This window comes from Quercus suber, unplaced genomic scaffold (assembly GCF_002906115.3).
Source record: "Quercus suber isolate HL8 unplaced genomic scaffold, Cork oak 2.0 scaffold_383, whole genome shotgun sequence".
In the NCBI taxonomy this organism is placed as follows: domain Eukaryota; kingdom Viridiplantae; phylum Streptophyta; class Magnoliopsida; order Fagales; family Fagaceae; genus Quercus; species Quercus suber.
The window spans coordinates 328,147-347,739 of NW_027069835.1; the positions used below are offsets into that span (position 1 = coordinate 328,147).

The 19,593-nt window shown below is 34.4% G+C and overlaps 4 protein-coding genes across 4 annotated transcripts; 2 read left to right on the top strand and 2 right to left on the bottom strand.

Annotated features, from left to right (window-relative positions):
- Positions 1-363: 363 nt before the first annotated feature.
- Positions 364-5,589, top strand: LOC112018231 (uncharacterized protein At4g38062). Its single transcript, XM_024050750.2, has 2 exons — positions 364-540; positions 2,171-5,589. The coding sequence occupies exon 2, from the start codon at positions 2,208-2,210 to the stop codon at positions 5,328-5,330; it is 3,123 nt and encodes a 1,040-aa protein (XP_023906518.2). The 5' UTR covers positions 364-540; positions 2,171-2,207; the 3' UTR covers positions 5,331-5,589.
- Positions 5,590-6,065: 476 nt separating this feature from the next.
- On the bottom strand, positions 6,066-7,100 carry LOC112010802 (uncharacterized). Its single transcript, XM_065760835.1, has 3 exons — positions 7,043-7,100; positions 6,632-6,825; positions 6,066-6,411 (listed from the first exon to the last, which is right to left on the bottom strand). The coding sequence occupies exons 1-3, from the start codon at positions 7,098-7,100 to the stop codon at positions 6,121-6,123; spliced, it is 543 nt and encodes a 180-aa protein (XP_065616907.1). The 3' UTR covers positions 6,066-6,120.
- A 4,452-nt stretch (positions 7,101-11,552) lies between these two features.
- Positions 11,553-13,946, bottom strand: LOC112018097 (mechanosensitive ion channel protein 2, chloroplastic). The gene is made up of 7 exons (XM_065760841.1): positions 13,749-13,946; positions 13,066-13,189; positions 12,846-12,943; positions 12,629-12,742; positions 12,194-12,254; positions 11,793-11,942; positions 11,553-11,693 (listed from the first exon to the last, which is right to left on the bottom strand). Exons 1-7 carry the CDS (start codon positions 13,775-13,777, stop codon positions 11,571-11,573), a joined length of 699 nt encoding a protein of 232 aa, XP_065616913.1. The 5' UTR covers positions 13,778-13,946; the 3' UTR covers positions 11,553-11,570.
- A 152-nt stretch (positions 13,947-14,098) lies between these two features.
- On the top strand, positions 14,099-19,432 carry LOC136061370 (mechanosensitive ion channel protein 2, chloroplastic-like). Its single transcript, XM_065760836.1, has 5 exons — positions 14,099-14,188; positions 14,844-15,011; positions 15,133-15,246; positions 16,808-16,864; positions 18,284-19,432. Exons 1-5 carry the CDS (start codon positions 14,099-14,101, stop codon positions 19,217-19,219), a joined length of 1,365 nt encoding a protein of 454 aa, XP_065616908.1. The 3' UTR covers positions 19,220-19,432.
- The last annotated feature ends 161 nt before the right edge of the window (positions 19,433-19,593 follow it).

Here is a 19,593-nt window from a genome sequence, read left to right on the forward strand (position 1 = left end):
TACGAATACTCACATATAGCCCCATAAAATTATTAAAAGAAAAAAAAAAGTGATCAAAATGCCAAGCTTTGTATTAGAAGTTGCCATTTGTAAGCAATCAATTAATCAAATATTATTTTATCAAAAAAAAAAATTAATCAAATATAGAACAGAACTTGCCATTTGAGAGCCCAACCCAACTCTACTACAATTGGGCTACATTAAAGCAAAATTGCATTCACCTTAGCCCAACCCAAGCTCGACTCCTAACGGCTAGTAAATGGTGGATCCAAGACTAACGTCGTTAATGATAACGCTCTCTAACTGTCAATCTTCGTCAAATACAATTTCAAATCCAAAATAAGGCCCTCTCTTTCTCTAACGGCTCTCTTCTCTGAAACCACTTTTTACTCTTTTCTTTCTCTCTTTCTTTCTTTCTTTCTTTCTTGGACTCAGATTCTCTCTCATAAATCTCATTCTTCACCAAGAACCAGAAAATCCCAAAGAAACCAATCAGCGTTAACTCATCGTATGATGTCGAATCTATAATCTCACAACCAGGTACTCTTCTGGGTCTCCCTTCGTTTTTCTTGAAATTTGTTTGTTTTCTTAGGAACAGAAAAATGAAATCTTGGGATTTCACTTTCACCAATTACCTTTCTTTTGGTAACCAAAGACGGTGTATTGGTGGTTTCTTTAATTATATTATTCGCATTTGAAGTTTTGGGTGATTTTCTTTTGGCATTTTCTTGGCCTGTGAAAGTCAGTCTTTGGATCATTTACTTTATACACGCATCAAGGATTTTTGCATAAATTTGTGTATTTTATATGTGGGTTTAGTTGATTTTTTGCGTTAGTCTCTGTTTGATTCGCTAGAAAATCCCAGGATTTCCATAGATTAATTTTCTTTATATTCTTTTTGTTCTCAAATTACTAATAACTCAACCAGGCCATAGATCATAGTTTTCTGGTTCTTGATGATGCAAAAATGAAGAACCAAATTTTTTTGTTTCATTCAAATTCTGCAAGTCGTGGATGTGAAATATTCAATATGAAATTCCATACTTTCTGCTAGTTATGAAATCTCCAAAATAAAAAGATTTAAACTTTATTTTCCTTCTTAATTATCGCAGATTAATTTAGAAATTTTTTGTGCCTTTTCTTTTTCTTGGAGTTTGTTTGTACCTCCATTATGTGTCTCCCACTGATGTAAAAGTAATGCATAATTAAAAGACAAATGTTTGGACAAACAATCCTGCTCATTCCAAACTTTTCTCATTTAGTGAAGCTTTAACTTTAATAAAAGGTTAATGTCAGCTCTCCCATTCTTTCGGAAGTATACAAATGTTCCACATGTTGTTAAACATAATTTTTGTGGAATTTTAAGAATTAGTTGAGGTTGGGCCTTGGTCCAATGACAAGGGTCTTTCACCTAAAGTGACAACTCATGAGTTCAAATTCAGAAGTCGGCCTCTCCCAAACTCCCTAAACGTGGGAGCTTTGTGGATTAGAAATGACTTTTAAAAAGAGCCAATTAGTATAGAGCAAATTTTATTTTGTCCACTTTTCATTCTTCTGTCAAGATTATATTGAAAAAATTCAATGATTTTTGAATGCACAAGTTCATATTTTCCATTCTAAATCTGTCACTTGGGCTGTATTTATTTGTACAAAACTATTTACTTTCCTTTTTTTTTTTTTGCCTTTGAATAATGGGATATTCAATACTATCTTGGGAATTGTATGATAAACTTTAGAAGGATTTAAGTACTGAGAAGATGCAATCTATTATCAAAATTATAGAATAAACTTTAGGAACACCGTTTGTGTTTGTGCTTCATGTTATATATTTTGTTCACAATCAGTCCAAGCCCAGAAAAAAAGAGGGCTGCAGTGGGTTTGACTTGAGAGCCAGTATAAAATTTAGTCATTGTGAATAGAATAAACTTTAGGAGTGACACTTGTATAATGGATGTTCCTGTGTCATACAAAAGCTGATAAGAAAATTGAGGAATTCATTTGACAATTATGACTCTTGAAGTTTCTGGTATAGTTAGAATTCTGATTCACATTTATGACTTAATGTTGTCTCTTCTGGTTACATGATGTTCATCTGTATCTACCTAATGGAGTCATGGTACTCAAATCCACTTAAACTTATTTTCTTTGTTTGTTTTTTGCTTGCAATCAGGCAAATTTTGGGATTTTATTGCTGTGAAATAAAGAAAATGGACAAGGCTTATGAGGAGCCACATGATGCTAAAGCTGAGATTGAGAAGCTCAAGGCAGAATACAAAAGCAAAGCAGAATTGTGTGAGAACTTGAAGAAAGCCCACAGTGAACAACTCATCAAACTACAGGAGGCAAGTCTGAAAATTGAGAAGCAATCTCAAGAATTAAATGACAAGACACAAGAAATCTCTGAGGTTAAGCAAATGTGTGAGGAACTTAAATGCAGTTTCAATGAAAAAGAGTTTATCATTAAACGTCTGAGTGCTGCAAATGATAAGCATCGAGCTGATTATGATGAGAAGTGCCGTAAATGGGAAAAAGAAAACAGAGATTTGATGTTAGCTTTAGACGAGGCCAATGAGAAGATCATGGATCAAGAGCAAAGCATTCGGGCACATAAGGAAGAGATTGAAGGCCTCAAAGGGTGTCTATCAGTTTCTCAGAAGAAGTGTTCAGAAGCAGAGAAAAGAGCTAAAGCATCTAAAGAACTGAGCGTAAGAGATGATATGTTGCTCAATCTAGAGGATGAGAACAGGAAGCTTAAAGATCAGCTGAAATGGAAAAAGGAGCATTTTGCACATCTAGAAGAAGCACATGAAAAGCTACGGAATCAGTTCAGGGCAAGTAAGAAGGAATGGGAGCAGGAGAAATCTTCATTGTTGGATGAGATTTGCTCTCTACAGACAAGCTTAGATTCTCAAACCAGAATGTCAGAAGATCTGAAAAACAAGCTACAAATGTGCAACCAAGCCCTGGCTCATGAAGAAAGCCGGAGGAAATATCTGGAAGTTCAAGTTTCTGAATTCCAGACACGGTTTGAGAATGCTTTTACAGAGTGCCAGGATGCAAAATCACTACTGGACTGCCTCACTACTGACAGGGACAATGAAATTTCAGCCCTAAGGCATTCGCTGAGCACAAAAGAGACCATTTATAAAGAAATGAAATATCAAGCGAGGAAACTAGAGCAAGAAAATAAGGAGTTGCGGGTATCCCTCCGAGAACTTCAGGAAGCTCAAATACAAGAATCAGGAGCTTCCTCTTCTCTAGCTAAGCTACGAAACAAGCTCAAAAGTTTGGAGCAGATGCATAGAGAGTGTACTCCAAATCTTAAGGCTAAAGAAGCTGAGTTGAGTTCTCAACTGGAAAAACTGGGGGCAGAGCTGAATGACTGTCGGTCTGAGTTGGAGAATAAAGATGCTGCAATAAAAGAGCTTATGATGGAGTTTGAAGGTTGTCAGTCCTTGGCTATGCAGTTGAAGCTGGAGAATGAGGAGCTAAAACTAGGAATTTCTGAGGCTCAATTGAAGCTTGCAAATGAAAAGGCTGAAATGGATGTACGTGACAAAGAGAGAGAAGAGAATATTTTTCTATTGATGAAGCAGCTGGAGATGACGAATGCTGCCCTTTCTGAGGCTCAATTGAAGCTTGCAAAGGAAAAGGCTGAACTGGTTGCAAGCGACAAAGAGAGAGAGGATAATGTTTCTTTATTGATGAAGCAGCTGGAGATGAAGAATGCCGCTCTGGTTAGAGCCCAGATAGATATCAGAGAAGAACGTGAGAAGGCAGAATCGTTATTGAGGAAGGTTGAGTCCTTGGAAGTCATTGAAGAGCAGCAGCTTTTAATGCAGAAAGAACTTGAGAGTTACAGGGAGATGAAGAATACCGCTTTGCTTAGAGCCCAGACAGATATCATAGAAGAACGCGAGAAGGCAGAATCGTTATTGAGGAGGGTTGAGTCCCTGGAATTCATTGAAGAGCAGCAGCTTATAATGCAGAAAGAACTTGAGAGGTACAGGGAAATGCTTGAGGAATCGTCCAGGTGTCAACTTCTCTTGAAAGAACAAGTTTTGCAGATTGAGAGCAGCTCAAAGGAGAAACTTACAGAAGTTTGTGATGCCTTAGAGAGAGCAAATACTGAATTAGCTGAGAAAATATGTGAAGAAAGTGAAATTGAATTTGAATTGCAGTATTGGAAATCAATTGCAGAACATTTGAAAGGTGAACTTGAAAAAAATCATGAAGTGCGGAAAGAGCTAGAAGCTTCTCTTCTGGCACAAATAGATGTTGGGGAAACAATCAAGCAAGAGAAAAATGGCCTCATACAGATGTTAGAAGAGAAAGAAGTAACAATGGATAATCTCCAGCAACAGATTTTGTTACAGGAACAAGAGCTCAAAAAAAGGGAAGCAGAAGCTGCTAGTTTTGCAGGAATGGAGACAGCAATGTCCTTCAAGTCAGAGAAAACGAGCTTTTTCCAAACTATGACAGAGAAGGACAAGATTCTCGAGCAACTCGAGAAAGAGGTTGGGTGGCTGGAGCAAGAATCATTGAGAAGAGAACTTGAAAGTGCTATTTTCTCACAAATTGTTGCAGAGAGAACATTTGAGCATGAGAGAGAGAAAATTATCCACCTCCTAGACGAGAAAAACCAGAGAATAGATGATCTCATGCAGTTTGTGAAGTCCTTGGAACAAAAGTTTAATAGCTCATTAGTCTCTTTTTCTTCGCAGCTTGCTGAGAAGCAGGCAGAGATTAATTTGGTCCATGAAGCTTGGGAGAGGATTGCTGCAGCTGAGATTTTGGCTGTACTAGAAGTTGAGGAGAAGAAGTTGATGGTTGAGGAACTTGAAGATGATATCCGTAATATACAACAGAAATTGGAATTGCAGGAAAGATCTTTATGTCACTCAAGACAGCAGGCACTGGAAATTGAGGCTGAACTGGATGCAAAACAATTGGAAATGAAGAATTTGACTACTCAAATGGAGACAAAGCTGCAAACTTCAAATGCCTTCATTAATGAGCTTAAGAGCGAAAAAAGAAGTTTACTTGAAGATGTCATGAAATTGTCGTTGGATAAAGAAAACTTATTGGGTTTTATTGCGGGCCTGAGTGACAGGATTAGTGAGTTGTCTGCTGCAGACTCACAAATGATGGGTGTTTTGAGCAATATGGTGCACTCTTTTGACAATAACAGTTCAGGGATGGTTCTGAAGGAGGATGATGAGCTATTGCAGTCTGTAAAAGAGAACTTGAATATTCAATCGTCTCCTTCAACAAAGAAATATGAAGCCATTTCTGATGCAAGACCACCATTTAGAGAGCGCAACAACTAGCTGCAAAGAAGCTAATGTAATATATAGCTTGTTTGACACAGTATTGCTTCCTCATACATATGTTTTCGGTTAAGGCAGGGTCCATGATAAAGCTTTGATTCCTTTTAGCTTCTTTGTATATGACTAATTTGTGCATGTATAAGCATTTTGTTCTTGCATTGACAAATTACCACGAATTCAGATTTGTTTATTTGAAGGACCAGAATGTTTCTATAACTTGTAACTCAAACCTACTATTAACAGAAGTTGCTTTTACTTACATGACTCTGTGTATTTCCAATGAATCTTCAATTCTCTTTCAGGGTAATGTATGCTTTGGTAAACATGTCTGCAAATTGTTGAAAATTTCTTCTTATTCCTTTTAGGAGAAAGAGTATTACTTTTTTTGCCCAAATGCAGCTCAAAAATAGTTTAGAACAGTATCTATTGATAATAGTTTTTATGAGTTAAGTGGTAATATTATTGTAGTACTAATGTAATGCAAACATGGGATAGATGGCAGAATATAGTTAACTCGTAAAAACTGAAGATAGTCATACTCTGCTCAAAAATAGTTTAGAACAGTATATATTGATAATAGTTTTTATCAGTTAAGTGGTAATATTATTGTAGTACTAATGTAATGCAAACATGGGATAGATGGCAGCATATAGTTAACTTGTAAAAACTGAAGATAGTCATACTCTCAGCTAATTTTTTGTGCAAGAGTACTAATATTCTTCAGACACGGGTCTATATAGGAACTTGCAAAGCATTAACTTGATCAATTTCTCATTTCTCAGCTAGATGGCTACAAAATAATCGTTTGATGGTATGAATAAATAATGTAGCAAAACAATACTTCTACTGTAATGGTTTGAGTTGATAACAATACATTACTCTCCCTGCAGGCTGCAGTGCTCAGCTTTACACCACTATAAAGGTCATGAATGACTCTGAGAAAGAGGGTGATTAAATTCTGCAAGTCCCTGCCAGATGAACTTGACTTCTGAGAAAATTCTGATAATCCCTGCCTCAAAGCTCCAAGGTTTACCTCATTACCAACTAATATGCTTGTTACACCCATTTTTGATACCTGTAACTATAAATAACATTACAGGTTTCAGATTATTCATTGACAGTTCTGATACCTAACAAGAGACATGGAATGATTTTCTCCTCCATTACTTGAGTAGCACGAGGAGCATTAAAAATTTACCTCAATTACCTAACAAGAGACATGTGAACCCAAGATGCTTCACATGCATAAATAAGGAACAAGGAAAACAGTTTTGAAAAATAAAGCGGTGAGCAAGCTTTACCGCTTCAATGTTCCTATCCTCATCATCAAAGAAAAGCATAGAAGTGAAAGGTACCCCAGTCCTTCTATGAATTCTCTGGAAATGCTCTGTTTTGTGAGTCCAAGTCCAACTGAAAAAAATTTCCTGCATGATATAATAATAAAATAAAAATAAAAATAAAAAAGACAACGCAGGATGCTGCCCAAAGGATTCATCTAATCAAACAGTATCTTAACAAAGACTGTTGACATATAATCATTCATTCATTCAACTCTAAAAACTTTTTCCTTTTCCCACCTGATGATTGCTTTTGGCTTTTAGATGGGGTGGCTATGCCTTATTTATTGGTTGTTTGCTCAGGATCACATAGATTTCATGGAAAAGCTTCCATAAATTATGCTGGTTTGCTTTTGAAATTGGTTTGGTTAATGCCTGAAATCTGGCACACTAACAAATGCTCAACTAGATTGCCAAAAAAAAAAAATGTCATGATATGTAAATTACTATATTTGGGCTCGTGTTTATATTAGTGAGTGTTGAGGAATTTAGAATTTACTTCTCAATTTTTATTATATTTCTTACTCTATATTGTAAGATTCATTTTTTAGTGTTCTTTTGGGATCCTGCAATTTCAGGTAATTTATTTGCGTACCGTTTGTCAAAAGATATATAGTTTTTGGTAATTTTTATGTTAAACTTGTGACCAAAAAAAAAAAAAAAAAAAACACTAAAAGCTAGCTTATATCCCAAAACAACAACCTCACAACTCAAAAACCTAGCAAATGAAAAGTTTTACTGTTTCAGTAGGCATCAAAAGGTCAAAACAGTATAGTCATGCCAAATACTCTAACACATTGAAATCCTTTTATATAATATATATATATATATATATTGGTCAGTTAACAGTTAACACACACCCAGAGAATTTTGAACCCATGACCTCAACCTTTATCCTTGCCACCCACGCATTTGAGAGGAGAAAATGCCATTTGAGCTAGGTTGGGCTAATTGGCTTCAAACTATATCGATGTTCAATAACCCGAAAATGAAAAAATATGCATAAAAAAAGTACACTGATGTTGAAAAAGTCAATGCATATGCATCAAATAGTAGCACAAAATTGTGTTGAAAACACTTTCAAATCCATTCATTGCATCAATTCACGAAAAAAGACACTAAATTTAAAATTAAAAACACATAAAGCTAATTTCTATGAGAGCTCACAAATCAAATATGCATACAGCAAACAAATTAAAACCCACCATTTAAAAGGACACCCAAATTCCCTCAATCGAAGAAAATGGGGTTGGTTGGTATATTCAACATTGCTTTTCCCAATTCTAATTCTCAAAGACAGCAACAAAAACAAGCATGCGAATCCATTCAAAATATAACTAGCCAAAGTAGCAGGAAATTAACTAAAAACTTAAATAAATAGAAAACGAAATCAGCTTCATAGTTCATAATTCAAAGTTCATACTCGCCGCCAAAATTAGAATGAGAGGGGAAGCTCTGTACATATTGTTGCTATGTCAAATTTAACAAAAAAAAAAAATTGAAACCATGCTACAAACTTTTCTCTATTCTATGAATAACAACCTTCAAAAATTCTTCAACTTCGAAATTACCTCGTGACGAACAAAAATCCGAAAATCCCAGGATTTATTAGAGCCTCGGATTCTGATAAATTGAGACTTTTTATTGAAAGAGAAAAAAGAAAGTGTTTTTTATTTTTCCCTGCTGTGCTTGTGCTATACGTACAAATACTGTAAAAGCCTGAAAAGTGTTTTTTAGCAAAAATAAATACTAGTCAATAAAATAAGAAGAAGAAAAAATAGGGATATCGCCAAAGCCAAAGGAAGGTGTATTTCTGGACATGTGGCATCTAGTTTTCAATGGGCCAATACGTGTTTCCTTTCCTAGTTGGAACCTTGGAACTCACAGAATAAAAATAAAAATAAAAATGTTTGGTGGACAAGAAAAGGATGAAAGTTGTTCATTTTAGACCATTGTTTTTTGACACGTGATAAAGGTTTATTTGACTTGGGCCTCAATTCTTCCATTGGACACATATGATGGGAGAGTTCAAGTTCGTGTGTTCGAAAAGTGGCAAGCCGCGCTAATATCCAAATTGTCTCACCACTTAACGCAATATTAGGGGTTTTAAGTGGAGTAGTGGCATCAAAATAGAAATTTATTTGACTTGGGTCTCGGCTCTTCTATGAACACACAATTTGATATAATTTGTACATATGTCAATATGTGGCAAACTCTACTAATACCTAGATGGTCTTACCCTATAATGCAATATCGAGGGTTTTAAGTGGTGCAGTAGTATCAAAAGAGAAATTTATTTGACTTGGGTCTCGGTTTTTTTTATGGGCACACACTTTAACACAACTTGCACATATGTTAATGTATGATGGGATTACATTATTTACACACATACTATCATTGATACTTGATGAAAGGTAATACAATACTTGCTATATGTTTAAGTTGTGTCAAAATGTGTGATTCTAAACTTTTTGCTTAGATCTTGCATTTCCCACATAGACCTATGACACCCCAAACGAATGAAGTTTTACATTTTTTTCAACTGGAGAGATACTTGGGAACGGAGAATTTGAAGTTTTCATTTAAAACATCAAAAAATGCTAGTTGCAACTTAGAGATTTTAACAAACAATTTTACCTAATTAAAAAAAATTTTTAAAAAAAATTTACCTAATAGAATTAGCCTTTAGGTAGGAAGCTGTCATGTATTGTGTTTAGTTTGAGATAATTAGAGTAGGTAACCCATAATAGCTTCTATATTTCGATATTTAATCAATAGATAACTAAGAAGAGAATCAAGAGATCCAAATCACAGTTTCGTCTAAGATTCTGCATATTTGATGAAAAATAAAAGAGATGTGCTTCTTCAAACAAATGTTTAAAGCAGAATGTACAAAATACAATCAATTGTTTCATCTATCAAATGCGTTCAATAAAAAATTTAAGAAAAACATCTTTATTAAATATTTAAATTCTTTTTTTAGGGAATAAATATTTAAAATCTTAAATTTGAGATTAACTTATATTTGTATCAAAATGTTAACTGAATTAAAAAAAAAAAAAAATCACCTCAAATTGACAAACAAGCACAAAAAAAAAAAAAAAAAAAAAAAACCCTTTAAAATTTGACTTTCTCGGTTTCACCTGACAAATTTTACTAATCTTTTTTCTTTTTTTAACAAATAAATATCAAAAAATTATATAAAACAAAATAAATATTCATCTCAAATTAAAAACTATGTGCAAAATTATAGTCTTTTGAAAATTGGAATAGGCACTTGACTTTATTGTGATTTATTGTGCTGAAATTTTTCATTTTAACAATTACTCTCTCAATCCCATTTTGTTTGCTCACTATTCTGTTATCAGTTGTCCTAAAATATTTATCTATTTTAAAAAATTCAATAGATTCTTTTTCATAACATTCCAATATATCCTTTGGTTTATTTGAAAAAAAATAGATAAATTTAATTGAAAATATGATATTGTCTTTTCATTTATTTTATTGATTCATATTCGCGATGGTATCATAATTAAGGACAACACTTAGGTACATTACCTTAGGTGATGTTTCTTAGGTTTTCTTCTTAAGATTCAACCATGTGACTACTTAACTAAAAAATACATACACTTCTATTTCATGAGAAAAAAATTCACATGACAGAATTTTAAGAGGGGAACCTAAGAAACAGCACCTAAGTACTGTACCTAAGTCTTATCCCATATTTAATGTTAGTGTCGGCCTAACAAAGTGCTTTCACCGTTAGTAATTTCGGAAATTAGTGACCTTTTAATATTTTATACTATAATTTTATTTTTTAAGTGCATTAAATGATATTTGGGGAAAGTTTAATTTTCTAAGGTGAACAGACAATTCAGAATAAAGGAAATAAAAGAAAATAATTCAATACTCTACGAACAATATTTCCTATAAAAAAAAAATCAATTTAAGACCTAATTAGTTTAAAATAGATTGAAGTGAACTAAAATAGATTAATGATACGCTAATATGGCTCAAAAAGAGCATTACAATAATAAATGTTATTATATAGATTGGATGGAACACATGACATAAAAATTAAACTCCAATTTAAGATCTATTTGGATTTTATGTCAACTTTGACATTATTCCACTAATAAGCCAAAAAATGACAAATACAATGAAAGTAACGTTATAAAGCAAGTTACGGTAAGGGATAATCTGCCTATAATTCTATACAATGAACCACCACATGTTTTATAAATTTAAAATTTGGCGGCAGCCAGGGTTGCCCAAAGTTGAATTATCATACCAATAAAAACAAAAAAGGTGACCTAAATTTGTAATATTACTTAATAATATAAATTTCTACAAATGATAAAAGGAAAAAAGCCTCACTCTCAGCTGAAGCCACCCATGACTTGTTCTTGTTTGGGATAAAGATTCTAGGAATAGATGCCTTCTGGATCAAGTCCCACTAAGTGTCTATTTGGAAGTCTAGATTTTAGCTTCTTTTTTGGGATATAAGCTAGCTTTTAGTGTTTTTTTTTTTTTTTTTTGGTCACAAGTTTAACATAAAAATTACCAAAAACTATATATCTTTTGACAAACGGTACGCAAATAAATTACCTGAAATTGCAGGATCCCAAAAGAACACTAAAAAATGAATCTTACAATATAGAGTAAGAAATATAATAAAAATTGAGAAGTAAATTCTAAATTCCTCAACACTCACTAATATAAACACGAGCCCAAATATAGTAATTTACATATCATGACATTTTTTTTTTTTGGCAATCTAGTTGAGCATTTGTTAGTGTGCCAGATTTCAGGCATTAACCAAACCAATTTCAAAAGCAAACCAGCATAATNCACTTAGTCCATTTCTTTATAGCCTCTTGTTCTTTAGGGTGATCTTCAACATTCAAATACCAACCTCAACAGTACCAGAAACTTCATAGCCTTCAATCTTTGTTTGAATCCATTCATTCACAACAAAAGGCCGAGTTGCATGAATTATAGCACTTGAAAGGAAATTTGTGAATATCTAGATAGAATAAGCAAAAAAGATGTTAATTTTTTTCAATAAATAGATTAATACAGATTAGTAACAATAATTAAATGAAAAAAATAACTAAGGTTGTACCTCACGACCGGCAAGAGTCAACAAGACAGTCCCAAGACCTCCAGCAGTAAGCCATTTCTGGGTAGAGAAACCCAGCAACTCCATAAACAATGAGATAGCTGCAACCCATACTGCAGAGTATATAGCTTTTCCCACAAATTGGAATCCCATCTGTCCAAAAGCAAGTAATTTTGATTGTAGGACATGCATCTCCATTAGCAATTCTAATAAACTCAAGCAGTCAAAAAAGAAAAAGAAAAAAGGGAGAAATGAGGATATGCAGTGATGGCTTAGAGTTTGGATTCTTAATTAATATCACCAGCTGACCATTGAAGATCTCCCTTCAAGGTACTGTTATATTACAAATATATCTAATTACATAACCAAAGCAAGAAGTGGTACCATATAGCATTGACACTTACACTTCTTGTGTCACCAGAGTCATTAGTCTCAATAAAGAATTTCTGTGCTTGTTGGATCACGCTGCACAAAGAAACATAATTAAATTTAGTTGTCATGAAAGTAACTGTCAGTAAGCACCATAACTGCGAAAACATTATCAAAAACTAATGATTAATGGCTCCAATGAAGCAGCAATAGTTATCAAATTGTTGAAAAATTTGATGCAACTTCAAAAGAAGCACAAAGATATCTTCACTAAAAAGAACATGAGGATATGTAAACTGCTTAACCATTATATATTTCAAGTAATGGTGATTCCAGTTCACTGTTCAACCTTAATATAAGTGCCAAAAACCCCAACTGCAGCTCAATGGTTGTTTCAGTTTATTAAACAAGTTCGAGTGACCTCATCAAGCTTTTCAAAAGACCAAGAAAAATATAGAAAGTACACCCACCTCGATAAACAGTAGGCAAAGGCAAGCACAGTTGACAACGATCTAACAAAAATCAAAAGACGTTGCTTAACAACCTGGCTAGCTTCTGTAGGTAAAACTACCGGATCAAGTGCTCTGCAAGAAACAGAACTGAGATCAGTAAATCTGCAAAATAAAACTCTGTTTTCAAGGATAAGAATTTAAAACTTCTAGTTCCATTATATCATGATGGATTCACCTGCAAATAAGTGTTGCTCCAGTCCATAGCAGCAAAGGTTGTAGATAAGATGTCATAACATGATATGTTCTACTCTTTTTCCAGCTACTATCATTCTTCTGCAGGATATATTAGAAAATTCAATAATATAAACAGTGATCAATTTGGAAACATAAGGCAAAACATCAATCACATTATGGTAAATGACATGAAAAGGAAAACTTAAAAATAAAAAACATACATGAAGAAGTATGTTTCTGCTCTCACGTAAAAGTGGCCCAATGCCCCATACAGCAAATATAATAATACAAGCTGCCGGAACCAACTTAAGTACAAGTGGACTACCTTGTAAAACATTATATGACCTGCATAATACAAAAAATTAAATGATTTCTACATAACAAGAACAAAGTGATAAAATAAAAAACCATAAACAGTATTGGGGATGACAAGACAATTTATGATTTCACATACTCCAGGTGGAAACATAACACATATTTTATACAGACTACCTGAACAGAAAGCAGAAAATATTAACTTTTAAAAAAGGTTACATCAAAATCAAAAATAAAATTATAATCAAACACAATATCCATCTAGCTTTTCATACTTTAGCTTAAATATTTGAGTAGTTTCTTTATATCCACATTATTGCAAGAGGTCCATATAATATTATGGGAAATCCTAATTAAACTGAAACTACAAATAAGAGAAAAGATATATTTTACACTTATAAAAAAAAAGAGGAGAAAAGATATATTTTCATCCCAGAAAGGGCTATAATTGGAGACAAAAAAATTTCTGGCAGAATTGGTAGAAAACGAAATGGAATCAATAGGAAACTAAATTCTATAGGCAGAAACTCATAATGTTCCTTAAATATGATTATTGAATCAAATATTAGTCGATCAAAGAAAAAATTACCTTGTCAATGCCATGGTGGCTGTCTTCATACTAGGAAGTTCAAATGGTTGGCCTGGTCTTAGAAAAGAATGACAGTTAAAAGTATTGCATCTGTTAGGTAAAGAATGTATTGGCCTGTATGCATTGTCCAAAAGGCGAAAACTCCAAGATTCCTGTTGCTGATACTGTCACAGAAAATATATACTTAAAGTTGTTTCATTTATTTATGAATTCATCAATGCAATACCATCAATTAGAACAATACTTCTAGGCAACTACCTTAAGGGTGGAAAAGCAACAACTAGGAGGTGATTAGAATTTCAAATTTTGCATGACAAAAAAGTCTAAATTGCTTTGTTTATATAAAGAATATGGGGTTTCTATTCTATCCATTGCCTAACAGATTGAAGCTACCATGTAACAAACCAGACAAAAACAGCAAGGACGTATTGCCTAACAAAGTACAATAACTTCAAAATGGGAAACTAAGGCAAAGAGAAACTCTTTTTTTTTTTTTTCTTTTTTGGTAAGTTACATGTGCACCCATGGGGTTCAAGGGACCCAGTGGTACCATCACCTCTTAGGGTGCCTGGGCAGTGGGGTTCAAAACCCCTCCCCAATTTACCTAGTGGAAAAAGGAAGAAGAAGAAGTTACACATGCATCAATATCTATGCTTAATGTCATATATTTTGTTCACAATTGGTTCTAAGCTCAGAAAAATGAGGGTTGTAATATGTTGACAGCTAGTTGGCTAGCGTAAAATTCAGTAATTTTATTATGAATGGATCCATTATGGATACAAGTTGTGGCATCCCCTACTAATGAAGCACTGCATCAGACCCCAGATGCAATGAAAAGTGAGCAAGGATTAGTTAGGGGTGTTCTTGAGAAGGCAGCACATGACCAGCCACGCAAGTTGAGTCAAAATTTTATATCTATGTGCAGATTCTTTTTTTTTTTTTTTTTTTTTTTTTTCCTTTTCTTTTTATATTATTAATGAGTACACAAAAAAGCATAGAGTGTATGAATGCACTCGTTACCTATATAATTTGAAACAGAATAATTTATTCACAGGTTTTTCTTATACGGATTTTGATCAATTTTATTCCCTACAGCATGTGGGTTGGTGGTCACCTACAATTGTGAGAGGTGAAGATCGTGAAGCTGTTCACATTCCAAACCATAAGTTTACAGTGAACGTTGTGAGAAATCTCACTCAAAAATCTCATTGGCGTATCAAAACACATCTAGCCATTAGTCACTTGGACGTCAATAAAATTAATGTGAGGAATAAATCTAGATTATCGATCCTTTAATATGTATTAAAGTTTCTTTTTTCTGCCATGAATTCTTACTTGAATTTTCCTCTCTGATTGGTTGATTTGACTGCCTCTCTGTGTGTAGAATATTGTTGCTGACATGCGTAAAGTTTTGGCCAAGAATCCTCAAGTTGAGCAGCAGAGGTTACACAGAAGAGTGTTCCTGGACAATATTAATCCTGAAAATCAGGCTCTATTGGTTAGTGCTAAAATTCTTTTTTACAATTGATAATTTCATTCTTCTTCTTCTTCTTTTTTATATTTATATATATATATATATATAAACTCTTTATTATCTTTTGAGTAACCAATTCTATATTAAAACGGCTTTATTAAAAATATGATCATAGTAATTGAATTATTTGTATTGTCAAGAGTGTGTGTGTGTGTGTGTGTGTGTGTGTGTATGTGTATTTAGTTCTTTAAGTCTAGGTTCCGTTAATAAGGGAAAGGCACCTGTGTTCTCTATGTTATTTTGGATGCATTTTGAAGTCATGCCACTGCTATTGGATTGTGATGAGAACATGCACTTGAGAATATTAATGGTTGGTTTTATAGTTCTATTTCTTTGGATTATATTTCAAATTATCATGTTAGCTTTACATGTTATATTGTCTTATAATTTAGATAGTTTATGGGCAATTTGTATTTTGAAATTTGAACCCTGAATTTTAAACCATCATTCCTCTCCCAAAATCCATCACTATCGAAACCATATCTCTACACCCCATCCATGGCTTTCCCACATCCCAATCTGGCCACTGCTGAACCCCTTTCACCCATTCACCCCAAAGCCAAGCCATAAACCACCATTGCATTGTTTCACCACCAGTGCCCACCACCAGAAAACGCACCACCCCTACCACCTATTTAAAGCAATATGCCCAGCTACACCCACTCACAAAACCAACCAAATCCAGCCAAACCCAACTACACCATGTTCTCCAAACCCATCTCAACTGCCACCATTGCTATTTAACCCAACATGGCTGAAACCCAATCAACCCAAATCACCTTCAGGCCACCGTTGTCCAATAGCAATTCTCCACCACCCCACAACAACCTTGAAAGTAGAAACTAATAGGAATAAGGGTAAACATCTTTTTTTTTTAATGATTTTTTTAAGTATGAGGTGTCAAACTCTACTAAAATTTGGGCATTTTGTGTGTTTATGAACAGCATTAGAGGAAAAATAGATGGATGAGCAAATTGAAACATTTTCAAAAATCATGGTTTTAATTGTAACTTTTTAAAATTTAAGGTTTAATTTGAAATCAACCCTTTAACTTCAAGGTTTAAATGTGATTTTTCCTTAGTTTATTTAGTGTTTTCCGTGAGATTTACTTTATAAATTGATGGTATTGGTAGGTAATATTATTTCTCATACTGTGTTTTAATGTTTAGCATCTCAACGGCCAAGAGCCTTGTAGCTCAACAAGCACTGCGTAGTATTTCCATCATTGATGTTCAGGGTCAAATCCCACCCACCCCATTGTTGTAACTATTGAAAAAAAAAAGAAATATATATATATATATATGTATGTATATATGTGTGTGTGTGTGTTATCTCAACTGTGTCTTATGTCCACTTTATAAGATTGACCAATTACATTTACGGGATAAAAAAGAAACAACTCAGTAGCAATGGGCTTTAAATTTTTAATACTAAAATGCTCTAGTAGTAGCTTTCTACACACATGCATATATAAATATATTTATATATATATTTGAAAAAATAATTTGTGTTTTTATGCTCACAGATCTTGGTATCCTGTTTCGTGAAGACTTCACATCATGAAGAGTATCTATGTGTTAAGGTAAGAGAATTTTTCTCTAGTATTGTCTGACCTGTGGAGAATTTGGATTGACTTGTAGGATATGAGAAATGCTAGGGACACACCCAATTACATATCCATTCCTCAACATGCTTAAGTGTTACCTTGTGATTAGTGCACTTAAATTTTTTTTCCCAGAAAATACCGTGGTGGTCTGTGTGTAATTACTAAAATCCAATCACAGATTGACACCAAAGCGGGTTGTGAAATTGAGTGTGGGTTTGGGTGTGTCCATAGGCAGACTCATTGGATATGTTGTGAAATTGGGTTTGGGTGTGTCCGTAGGTGGACTCGTTGGAGATCAGTGTGTATCTGGATCCATCATGCAATGGTAATATTTAGTAATGCAAGGAAACTGACAAATCATTAAAAAGAATTTAAAACCTGTTGGCAATTATGAGTTTTATGCTTAGGAGTTATCTTCTTCCTCCCTCCTTTTTGTTCTGTTACCAATGAGCTTTTGCTTGGCACTACAAAAATTCTTGCTTTAAGAGTTCAGAAGTTGAGTCTGATGCATGCTTTCTACATTGTTGTATGAGGTGCGGTTCAATCTATAATGTTAGTGTAATAAACGTGGCTGGGGCTTCTGCACTTTATAGGTTATAACTTTTGGGTGCATGAACACGTTGAAGTATGGTAAATATGTCTGATTTTTGGGTGAGTAGTAATAAAGAAGCCTAGAGTGTCTTCCCTTCTTGGGTTCCACTTTGCATACTTCCTTTGTACTAGGGTTGTGGCCCTTTTTGGGTTCTTTTAATAAATTTCATTTACTTAAAAAAAAAAAAAAAGCTTTAATGGGTATCTTCTTTGGGATAGGCAAGTAATCAAACACCATGTTTGGAAAGAAAGGGGAGGTGCTAGAGAACTGTGCCGTTGTTTAAATGAGAGGATAAGAGGAAGAAAAGAGGAGGGATGAGTCCCTCTGAGCCACAAAAACTAATCCCTCTAAAGTTAAATGCATAGGGTGGGAGGAGAGTTGGTATTTTAAGAATGATGTGAGAAATTATATATTTTTACCTCACATACCATGCAAATTAGGGTGTGACTGTAATAAAAATATATCTTTCTTTTGGCTGGGGAGCTGGAGGTAGTATCTTTACACTCCCTTTTCACCATTTCCTTCCAATCTACCAAACCAGATGAAAAAAAGATGGTCTCCTGCCCTTTTCCATTATCCTTCCCAATCTGCGTATCCTGTCCATATTTTCAATTCCTCTTAAAAAATAAGTGTAAAGATCCTGAAGCAAGTGGTCATTATTGCTGTATATAAAATGGAACTAATTCAGACTTATTTTTCTTAGAAAATTGAGCTCATTGTAAGTCTAATGTTGTTTGAAAAAACAACCATAATTAAACATAAATAAATAAATATATAAATTCTAATGCTGTTTATAAAAACAGGAAGCTATATTGTTGGATCTCCTTAGAGTCATCAGCCATCACCGGGCTAGACTTGCTACACCAATCCGTACAGTGCAGAAAATATATAGCGATGCCGAGTTGGACAATTTACCGTCTGCAGATACAATATTAAACCGTGGTGGAGTGGCACCTAACCGTCCATTGCTAATGATCGAACCCCCTTACAGAATTAATGGAGAAGATAAGGCAAAAACTCAAAATCGTTCAGTGCGCGCAGGTGGTGAACAAGATGGAAAGACCAATACACGACCGACATCTGACACCAAGGGCGATGCTAAGGTTGGAGTAACATCAGTTTCTGACTCCAAATCCACAGAGAGACCAACTTCTGATACCAAGGTAGATACCAAGATTGGAGAGACACCAAATCCTGACACCAAGGAGGACCGCAAGGCTGTAGCAGCATCAATTTCAGATCCAAAAGGGCGTGAAAAGGCAACAGGAAAATTTTCAAAACCTGTCTCAACTTCTAAGATAGCAGAAATGTCATTCTCTGACACCAAAGGGATGGGTTCAGTATCTGATAATTCAACCCAAAAGGTTCCTGATGTTAAGCAAACTAAGAGTGCAGGGAAATCCAACAATCCATCAGTTTCCTCATCAGAAAGTAGTGTTGAGAAAGTTAGCAGAATTCCAACAAATCAATCTAGACAGGAAGGTGAACGGATGCCAACACCAGTTGCGCAACCCCAAACATCAAGGCCTGTGTTGGAAGATAATATAGTACTTGGTGTTGCTTTGGAGGGCTCTAAAAGAACCCTTCCTATTGATGAAGGAATGGATTCCCCTCCCAGTCCTGCAGAAGGAAAGGAAATGGCTGCAAGCCGGAATGGAAATGGGTCTCCTACTCCTGATAAGGATAAGAAAGATGGTCAGTTTCCAACTGCTCCTAGTTCAACATCTGGCAATCAGTAAGATCAACTATTTTGGTTAAGATGTCTTGTGTCTTGCTCCTGATCCTACTAACTTTCCTCCATAACTACACCATCAAAGCTGTATTTTTTTCAAGCTGAAATGTACACTGTATATGTTCCTTATTTTTTACTTCACGTATATTGTCACGATCAATTGTAGCATCCAACATTGGAAATTTATCTATACATAAAATGGAAATGTACCTTGCTGCCAGAGTTGAATGGTGTTCGATAACTGATCAACTTGACTAAAGACCATGTAAGGCTGATCCTGCTTTGTTTATAGAATTGCAGATACGATAATACACAGCCCAGGAAACATCTTTTATTGTGAAAATTGGATTTGGAACTTACCAAGTTCTGCAAAGCTTAGAA

Excerpts from the sequence above, each read along its gene's own strand:
- LOC112018231 (XM_024050750.2), top strand. The coding sequence starts at position 2,208 with ATGGACAAGGCTTATGAGGAGCCACATGATGCTAAAGCTGAGATTGAG.
- LOC112010802 (XM_065760835.1), bottom strand. The coding sequence starts at position 7,100 with ATGACATTTTTTTTTTTTGGCAATCTAGTTGAGCATTTGTTAGTGTGC. Across the intron at positions 6,826-7,042 it reads GTTAGTGTGCCAGATTTCAG|ATGAATCCTTTGGGCAGCAT; the intron begins GCATTAACCAAA and ends CTGTTTGATTAG. Across the intron at positions 6,412-6,631 it reads AGGATAGGAACATTGAAGCG|TTACAGGTATCAAAAATGGG; the intron begins GTAAAGCTTGCT and ends TGTTATTTATAG.
- LOC112018097 (XM_065760841.1), bottom strand. The coding sequence starts at position 13,777 with ATGAAGACAGCCACCATGGCATTGACAAG. Across the intron at positions 13,190-13,748 it reads GCCACCATGGCATTGACAAG|GTCATATAATGTTTTACAAG; the intron begins GTAATTTTTTCT and ends TGTATTATGCAG. Across the intron at positions 11,694-11,792 it reads TGACTCTTGCCGGTCGTGAG|ATATTCACAAATTTCCTTTC; the intron begins GTACAACCTTAG and ends TATTCTATCTAG.
- LOC136061370 (XM_065760836.1), top strand. The coding sequence starts at position 14,099 with ATGGGGTTTCTATTCTATCCATTGCCTAACAGATTGAAGCTACCATGT. Across the intron at positions 14,189-14,843 it reads AGGACGTATTGCCTAACAAA|CATGTGGGTTGGTGGTCACC; the intron begins GTACAATAACTT and ends TATTCCCTACAG. Across the intron at positions 15,012-15,132 it reads TGGACGTCAATAAAATTAAT|AATATTGTTGCTGACATGCG; the intron begins GTGAGGAATAAA and ends CTCTGTGTGTAG.